The 8,894-nt window shown below is 54.7% G+C and overlaps 1 protein-coding gene across 6 annotated transcripts in view; it reads right to left on the reverse strand.

Annotated features, from left to right (window-relative positions):
* Window positions 1–467: 467 nt before the first annotated feature.
* The window catches only part of Traf7 (TNF receptor associated factor 7), a 19,486-nt gene continuing 11,059 nt past the window's right edge, over window positions 468–8,894 (reverse strand). The window contains exons 4-21 of one of the 6 annotated variants that reach the window (XM_055604440.1): window positions 8,261–8,352; window positions 6,380–6,496; window positions 5,754–5,846; window positions 5,498–5,531; window positions 4,739–4,922; window positions 4,496–4,630; window positions 3,762–3,979; window positions 3,597–3,670; window positions 3,364–3,412; window positions 3,161–3,288; window positions 2,905–2,987; window positions 2,310–2,349; window positions 2,102–2,218; window positions 1,896–2,018; window positions 1,597–1,716; window positions 1,370–1,501; window positions 1,164–1,283; window positions 468–991 (exon numbers count right to left, since the gene is read on the reverse strand). In XM_055604440.1, coding sequence (XP_055460415.1) covers window positions 977–991; window positions 1,164–1,283; window positions 1,370–1,501; window positions 1,597–1,716; window positions 1,896–2,018; window positions 2,102–2,218; window positions 2,310–2,349; window positions 2,905–2,987; window positions 3,161–3,288; window positions 3,364–3,412; window positions 3,597–3,670; window positions 3,762–3,979; window positions 4,496–4,630; window positions 4,739–4,922; window positions 5,498–5,531; window positions 5,754–5,846; window positions 6,380–6,496; window positions 8,261–8,352 — 1,874 coding nt within the window. In that variant the 3' untranslated portion in view covers window positions 468–976. Of the gene's footprint in view, window positions 992–1,163; window positions 1,284–1,369; window positions 1,502–1,596; window positions 1,717–1,895; window positions 2,019–2,101; window positions 2,219–2,309; window positions 2,350–2,904; window positions 2,988–3,160; window positions 3,289–3,363; window positions 3,413–3,596; window positions 3,671–3,761; window positions 3,980–4,495; window positions 4,631–4,738; window positions 4,923–5,497; window positions 5,532–5,753; window positions 5,847–6,379; window positions 6,534–8,260; window positions 8,356–8,894 lie in introns of all 6 variants that reach the window. The other 5 variants (XM_055604441.1, XM_055604439.1, XM_055604442.1 and 2 more) reach the window with 5 other exon arrangements.

An 8,894-nucleotide genomic window follows, 5' to 3' on the forward strand; every position in this document is an offset into this window, starting at 1 on the left:
GTGTTGGGCATAATATTGACATTTCTTAAAAAATCGAAAAACAAACAAACAAAAAAAACCCCAAAGAACGAAAGAAAACCGTAATTGTGGTGTAGGCTGATGAAGGGGGCCAACTAAGGTAGTGTGGACATGGGGCCCCTTCCAAATGTCACTCCTGGCGCTTCCTTCTCATGAACATGCTGGCCATTTCTCAGCCTCCTCTGTGTGCATGGCCCAGGGTAGGACTCTAGGAAGTGGGGAGGTGGGCCTGACAGGGAGCTGCTGTCAGCTGTCAATAAACAGCAGAAAACAGAGCTGCTTGGCTTGCTCTTTGGGGGCATGTGTGGTGGGAAAAGCAAAGCTCAGAGACTGGAAGCTGGCAGCCTTCTGCAAGGAAAAGTCCACCCAGCCTTCCCCCGTCCCATCTTGTGCCTGAGCACACTAATGTCCTTGGTGCTATGGTCCCAGAAGCCGTCTCCACTCAGAACCACAGTCTGTGCAGCTTTTATTTCAAGAGGAAAGTAATAAAATCTATATACAGTCTAAAACCAGTAGAAAAGGTGAGTAAAAAGGACCCGTGGTCCATCTGGGCCCTGCCAGGAGTGGTGGCACACGCCTTTAGTCCCGGCGCTTGGGAGATGGAGGCAGAGGGATGCAGATCTGTGAGTTTGAGGCCAGCCTGGTCGACATAAGTGAGTTTGAGGCCAGCCAGAGCTACATAGTGAGACCCTGTCACTAAACAGAAATCTGTGGAGTGATATGAATGGTGGGGCCGGGCAAGCATCGTACCTGGCGCCCAGAGAAGGGCCTGGGCATTTCTCTGGTAGAAGTAAGAGAGGGGCCTAACGAAAGCTCCCTCACCAAGCATAGGGCAGAGATGACACTGCCTTGCTGCTTGAGCCTGTCTACCTGTATCCACAAGACAGGTAGAAATTCCAAGGCCATCACGTAGGAACAGCCCGACTGACAAAGGGAGTCAAGCCCGGCCTGGATTCCGTTAGCATGTCCAAACCTGCAAAGAAAGGGTTCTATTTCAGATCTCCTGAGGCACAAGGATTCCTTTCCAGCCAGCCTAAGTCTCCTAGCCCTCCACTCTTAAACAGCCTGGGCCACTTGCCGCTCACCCACTCTTCGAGCTCCATCCTATGCAACCCCTGTCAATAGCCTGAGACGTAGGCACTCACCTTCACGGTGCTATCCACAGCCCCTGAGAAGAGCCGGCCCCTGGAGACAGCCAGCGCCGTTACACTGCCCTGATGGCGCAGCAGCGTCTGTGTGCAGATCATGTTGTCCATGCTCCAGACCTGGGGGAGGGGGCACATGGGATATGAGGGCCTACCCTGGCCAAGCCACCTCTGGCTTCCTATTCCTGCTCCTGGGCAGCACATACCCTGAGGGACCGGTCATAGGATGCACTGAAGACTTTGGTCTGGTCTGGCGTTGAAATGACTGCCAAGGCATATACTGTGCCCACATGGCCCGTTAAAGTCCTCACCTGCTCTTTGGACTCAATGTCCCATACCTAAAAGGGGACAGGGGACAAGCCCAAACAAATTGGAGACAGGGACTGAAAACAAGGGTAGGAGGGATGGAGGCCTGCTAAAGGATAGCCCTTACATGGATGAGGTTCTCGTAGGTGCCACAGACAATGTGGTGATTCGTCACAGCAATGGAATAGACACTGCCACCAGATGTCTGCAGGACATGGATGCAGTCAAGGGTCCGAATGTCCCAGATCTAGGAGAAAAAGTGTGTCAATCTCAGGCCAGGTAGTTACTTACCGTGGGCCTCTTGGATTTAGGAGGAGACAGCCTCAGGGCATGCTGGAGGGTAGGGAAAGGGCAGAGGAGGCTCTAGGACACCCTAGGAAGTGCAGCAGAGGGCAAACCCCTGCCACCTGGGGTGTCTGAGCACACCTTGATTGTCTGGTAAGAGCCACTGTACAGATAGCTCTGTGCTGCCACCAGGGCCCGCACCCAGTGGTTGAGGCCTGTGAGCTCCTTCTTCAACTTTAGCTCAGTGCCCACGATGTCCCAGACCTGTAGGGATTGACATGAGCCTGGGCTAGGGAGGCATCCACTACCCCAGGAGCCCCCACTACATGCACACCCCTTGCCCGTACCTTGATGGCCTTCAGGGAGCCACTGAAGAGCATGTTATGCGAGGACACCAGAGTGCACACAGGGTTGTCGTGGGCTCGGATAGTGTTCACCTTCTGTAGGTTCTGGATGTCCCACACCTGTAGGGGGTGACAGGGCTCGAGGTCTGTGAGGGAGGAAAGGGCACTGGGCCATCTCTGTCCCCAACCCCTCTCCCTGTGCCGCACTCACAATGATGGTGCAGTCTGCAGAGCCACTGTAGAGTTTGCACCTAGGGAAGCAAAGTCAACATGTGGAAGCAGAAGCTGATGCCCTGGCTGGTCCCAGGAACCTCCTGAGCCCCATTCTTAGTCTGCATAGTGAGATGTGAACAACTAGCCTGGGAAACATCTGATGGCTGAGCTAAGTGAGTGGTGAGGTCACCTATCCTGAATACCAAGTCCCAGGGAGGCTACTACCAACAGTAAAGCTAAGCAAAGCCCTCGCCTCGCCCTCAGAACCTAGAGTGACCACATACAGTCCAGCATGATTAACTGACAAATTAATCATGGCAGCTGCTACATCGACTATAACCAGAGTTAAGACCAAGGTACTAGCCATCCTGGTGACAAGCTGAGCTGTCCTACCCTCGAAGAATGCCACCTGACACACTAGGGCAGGGCCAGGCTCTGCTGAGAGGTCAGACTGTCACCTAGGGACCCAGCATTGCCCAGGGGTGAGTGTTGAATGGGTGGAAGACATAAACTACAGGCTCAGGGCCCATTGGGTGGGTATAGCACACCCTGGCTCTGATCTTGTGGTCAGTGGGTCCCATATTGAGACTCACCCCTGGATGCAAAGTGCCAGCACGATACCGTCATGACCCTCCAGTGTCTTTTGGCACTTGTAAGTGGTACATGTGTCCCACACCTGCAAAGACCAGGTCCAGCAGGGTCAGTTCGGTGCCGAAAGGACAGAATAGCAGCCGTTAGGGGAGAGGACCAAATCATGGGTAGGAGGTAGCAGAGGCTGGGATGTGCCCATCAGAGTGCCCACCTGATCCCGGACATGCTACAGAGCCTGTAGAGCAGGGCCCCTCTCACCTTGATAGTCTTGTCAGAAGAGCCACTGAAGAGCAGGTCACCCATAGAATAGACACAGAGACACCAGACAGGGCCCTGATGACCCACAAAGGTTCCTTTGCATTTGAAAATCTGCTGAGGGTCATAGGCTGCAAATGGGAGAAGTTAGTGAGGGAGAGTGGGGCTCAGGAGGCAATGTGGGAGCAGCGGTGGGCTATACTCACATCCAAGGATACCCATGTTCAGGCGTGCATTAATGTGAGACAGCTCATCCTGCAAGGACAACACAGCAGAAAATGGGTGGGTGGAGCTCGTATGACTTCTGCTGGAGCTACAGGCCTAGGGTCAGCTCGTACTGGAATACAGACCCTGAAATCCTGAGCACTAGGACAAAGGTCAGAGGAGGGACCCCAATCTGTCCTCCTGTGCTTTAGCACGGCAACCCTCAGTTACTCACATTCAACATGGATGCATCTCTCCGGAACTCCATGAGGTCCTCGCTGAGCTTGCTCTGGTTCTCATCCAGGACATCTGAGCAATGAGAAAAGAAAGGTATTACTAGGGTCCAGAGCATCGCAGAACAACTCCCTCCCCAACCCGTGTTCTCTGGACAAGACCATACCAAACTTGAGCTCCAGGCTCTTCTCCAGCTGGTCAATCTTCTCTGAGAGCTTGCCCAGCATGGAACGCAGGAAGGCGATCTCTTGGTCCTTCTGGGCCAGTGCCACGTGCATCTCATGGAAGCGGTCGTCAGTTTGCTGCAGGAACTCCTTCAGGCCCTCAAAGCGGCATGTTTCCAAGTGTGTCTCATAGGTGTCCTGATTTCCAATAAATGTGCACCTGGGGGAACAGGACAGCTGCCTACCTGCCTACCTGGCAGGACTGACCCCTCAGCCTCCCCAACCCCATTAAATCACTCGAGTCATCACTACGGTCATTCCCATTAACCCCAAATCTAGCCATCTTCCCGACCTCCACCACCCAGCAGTCAGGACATTTCACCAATGAAATCGTATCATATTCCTCCAGAATGCTTCAAGGATCCCTCCCTACCTCCCTAAAAAAAAAAAAAAAAAATCTGTCCATCACCTGCCTCCCTGCTCTGAAGAGCAGGGCGGGATCCTCCTTTCCTTCTTTCCCCACTTCCCCTCCACATCCCTTTACCCACCCTTCCTGATACCCCAATTCCAACCTGTTTAGTCCTTTCTGTGTTCTCCTGGGCACCTGGATATGGGCTGTGATGGCAGTCATTGGTGTGGCTCCCAGCTCCGGTCCATATCCCAGGCACCAGCTCACAGAGCCCTCCGCTGAGGGAACTCAAGCCCACCAGCCCACCCCCCGCCCCCGCCCACTCACCCGTACTTAGAGTGGGGACACTTGATGTGCTCGCATTCTTTCAGGTGGGCCTCTAGATTCATCTTGAGAAGGGGTGGGCAGCTGGGGTTGTTGGGGCAGCGCACAGGCCTGTAGTCACAGCTACTCTCGTGGTCCCTGCGCAAATGTACGACATAGGGGCTGAGCTGAGACTCCACAACGTAGCCCCTCGGAGGTGAAGGTGCTCAGCTACCCCAGGGAGATGGAGGATCAGGAGGTACTCACTTCCGGGCACTAAGCTTGATGGTGAAGGGGCAGCCCCTGGGGTCTACCTCAAAGACACCAGGCTTTCCAGTGCCTGCTGCGTGGCAACCATGCCGACAATGGATGAACAGTTCTCCAATCTGCTCAGCTACTGCGATGTTGTTCACCACCACTGTTAGCTTGGCATTGTCCACAGGACACTTCTCTGGGAGAGAACATATTGAGCCCACTACCTGCCACACACCTCTACCACAGGAGCTTTGCCCAGTGGGAAGCCAAGTCCTGGGGGGGGGAGGTGCAATAGCAGGACAGGTGGACAGAAGCCCACTGTGTGCCCTGTCCACTCTTTCATCTGCCCCAAGGGGCCTGTGCAGGAAGAGCTGCACAGTGGAGCTCCCAGGGGATGTGCAGGTGGTGACAGAGGCCTCTCAGCTGACCCAGGAGTCGTGGGCAGGGTCAAGGGGTAGTAGACAGATGGTAGCGGGGCAGCCAACTTGGTGTGGAGCAGAAGCAGAGGCTGCCAAGGACAACAGCATCTGCTGGAGCCCAAGCCCTTTCCCTGGGACCCATCCCAGGTCCACCACAGCAAAGGCTCTGAGTCAGGAGATATCAGGAATTGGGGGTCTGCTTCGCTATAGAGGTCCTCTGCAGGCTTGAGCCTTTGCTACACTAGTCCAGCCCTGGGAGAGGCTGCACAAGCCTCTGCTGGCTGTCAGGGAAACAGCAGGGTAGGGAGTACCCACCACCCTCCCCAGGCCTGGACGGGAAGCACAGACCTACCTGACTTCAAGGCGCATCGTCTACAGAAGGTGTGCTGTGGGGACAAAGGGTGGACTTGGGGGACAGTTGTAACTGTCTCCCCTCTAGTCAAGGTCAGTGGTAGCCCAGAGCTCACACCATCCCACGCCACTGCAGAGAGCACCGGCTGGACAGCCAGCCTGAGACCACGAGCAAGGCTAAGATCCTGGGAATAGGGCCAGGAGCTCCCCGGCCTAAGAGCCAAGGGGGTTGGCGAGTAAAAGGGTCTTGATCTCACCCCACAAGTGGTGATCACTGGGTCCTTGAAGACGCTGCAGCACAGCTGGCAGCACAGCTTCACTGAGGGCTGCTCTGCAAATACCAGCGGCTCCTAGACGGGCAGAGCGGAAGCCAGGTGATCAGCAGGTGGGCCAGCAGTGCTGATGTGGGGGCTTGAGGAGGAGACCCTCAGTCACACTAGCAAGCCACCTACACATCCACCCTGTCCAGGCTCTTCTCCGAGGCTGGGCCTACCCTAGAAGGTGCTGTTGCCTCTAGAGAACTATGAGAAGACCAAGGAGCAAAAGCAAGGTGTGGTTCAGAGGCAGGCCGTAAGCAGTGACCAACCACACATACAGCATCTGTGCACAATCTCAGACAGCCTTACTGGCCCCTCTTCCTGACATACAGACTAGAAAAGTACCCTGTCCGAGCCCCACCTTCCCACCACTCATCCCCCAGGCAGCCTTCAGACAGGAGTGGGAGATGGGGCCCTTGGAGTTTCAACATGGACCTGAGGCCCTAACCAGGTCTGGCCTATCCTCACTGTGAACTATTTTGGTGTGGCCAGAGGGGAAAGTGTCCCGTGCCACTGCAGCAGTGACAATCCTGGAAGATAATTCCTGCCAAGTCTATCACACCTACCGGCTCCTCCTCCTCCTCAGGCAGCGAGAACGTGGAGCGCAGGGACATGCTGGATTCGGAGTGTAGGGAGCGGACAGAGATGGCTGAGTCAGAGCGGCGAGGAGTGTTGATGGGGGGCTGCACAGATGGAGGCAGCCTATCAGGGGGTTGAGCCCTGTGGAGGCAGGGGCTCCCTAAGCCACCCCACTTCCAGCAAGCCCACAAGGCTGTGGATTGTGTGTGGGAGGCTGGTGTGGCCTCAGTCCCGCTGCCTGGGGTGGCCGGCCCTGGCCTTTGGTGCTGGGCTGCCCGCTCTTGCCTGCCAATTTTCTTTGTGTAAATGGAGAGATTTCCTGCTATTCAATTCTACAGGACATGCTCAGGCTTCTTCCTGCTTCCCGTGAGGGAATGTGGGCTGCGGAGAGGCTGCATCCACCAGCCAATCCTGGGGCAGCTAAGACCCCAGATTACTAAACAGAAAAGAGTAGAAGCCTGGTCAAAGAGAGGTGCTCATGGGCTGAGCTGCCTTCTTGGCCAGGAGACACTAGACCCAGCCAGCGAGGTTCATTGTAATGGCAGGAATGTTCTACCAGAGGCTGACCTAGCCTCCTGAGACTTGAAGGGAGCAAACTTTGATGAGGTCCTAGGGTGAAAGAGGCACAGTATCCAAAAGCCACGGCTGCCATAGCTCCTCCCTGCAAGCACCTGAGGCCTCGTTTGTGAGCCATGACCTGTCTTGGACCCAATGCCCTAGACCCACCTCTCTCCTGAGCCTGTATCCAGAACAGGAGGCAGAGACTAGACACATACGTCATTTACTGGGGCTTCTCCCCTCACTATGGTGTCTCAAGTGATGCCTTACATGGGAATGCCATGTGAGACCCAGAGGGCAAAGTTAAAGGAAGCGAGTCAGGTGTCCCTAAAGGCAGCAATGGCAGGCAGAGGAGCAAGGAGTGCTAGGCGGCGGCTGTGCTCTCTCCCCTGCCTGCTGGCTAGGGCAGCTGTCAGGCTCCCTCCCTGAGCATAGGCGCTGAGGCCAGGCCAGTAGAATGAGATGGGTATAGCTGGCCATGGTCCCACAGCAAACAGGAGATTCCAGCACCTCATTACAGTCACTGTAACCTGTCAGATGCCCCAGAGTTATCCAAAACCAGAGGCACAAAGAAGCCCCTTCCAAGGCCCCGGCTGCAATCGGAGGAGCTTGCGGGAGACTGAGATAGGTGAAGCGGTGGGAGCAGGGCACAATCTATCCGACTCATCCTTGGGCTCAGCGCTGTGCCTGAGCGCCCATGGTATGCCTACTATCTTCCTACTGACATGGGAAAAGAGGGCTGGGCATGGGGTCGCATGCCTTTAATCCCAGCACTCCAGAGACGAAGATAGGCAGATCCCTGTGAGTTCAAGGACTGCCTGGTCTACACAATGAGTCCCAGGACAATGAGGGCTACACAGAGAGACCCTGTCTCAAACAAAATAACAACTCCACCAAAAATAAAATAGTAACAATAAAAAGCCAAAAGAAAAAGGAAAAAAAGATTGGTTCCTCTGCCTCTTGCCTAGCCTGCCCTCCAAGAAAGGACTCCAGTCCTGCGAACTGTTCTGTCCACTGACAGACTCAATGAGTAAACTTTCTGTGACTCCCACCTCACTTACGATGGAACCAAAACTGCCCGACCTGGCCTTCAGGGACCATGCTCTAAAGCCTCCTCCTACAAACTGGCTGCTTCCTGCCACCAACCAGGTCCTTTCAGTTTCAGGAACACAAGCACTCAGACCTCAAGCTGTTTCACTATTCCCACTCTTGGCTCTCCTGTTAGCTCCTCCTAGGACCTGGTCCCTCAGAGTGGAGGTCACGATAGGAGGGTTGGGAATGATACTAGGCCCTGCTTTGTGGGGACCTACCATGCCGTCCTCCTCATCCCGTGGCGAATAGGCAAGGGTGCTAGAGGAGGAAGGAGTCCTGCGATGCTGTTTGTACGTGCTGGTCCCATCAGCTGCTGGAAGAGAGGGCAAGGGCTGAGCGACGTGACTGTCGGTGGAGACAGGGGAGGTCGCAGTCTGTTGGCAGGGCTCGTGTCTATGGGGCCTTTAGAGCATCTGGAGTGCTCAGCCTCTCTAGCAACAAGAGGGTCCTTGAATGGGACATGGGTCTCCAGGATTGTCTTCCAAGGTGAAACCAGTACCAGCAGTATAGCCCTGGCTCATTAATTGTCTGGACCTGCAGACAACTGAGGATAGACTGCTAGCCGCTAGCTGCCCCACCCTGCTTACCAACAGAGACTTTTTTATTTTATTTTAAAGGTTTACTTCTTTCTTTAATATGTGAGTGCTCTATCTGTATATATATAGCCTGAGTGCCAGAAGAGAACACTGAATCCCATTATGCATGGCTGTGAGCCACCATGTAGGTGCTGCGAACTGAACTCAGAACCTTTGGAAGAATAGCCAGTGTCTTAACCTCTGAACCATTTCTCCAGCCCCAAAGTGTGTGTGTGTGTGTGTGTGTGTGTGTGTGTGTGTGTGTGTGTGTGTGTGT

This window comes from Psammomys obesus, unplaced genomic scaffold, assembly GCF_907164565.1.
Source record: "Psammomys obesus unplaced genomic scaffold, mPsaObe1.curated_primary_1811, whole genome shotgun sequence".
Taxonomy (NCBI): Eukaryota; Metazoa; Chordata; class Mammalia; order Rodentia; family Muridae; genus Psammomys; species Psammomys obesus.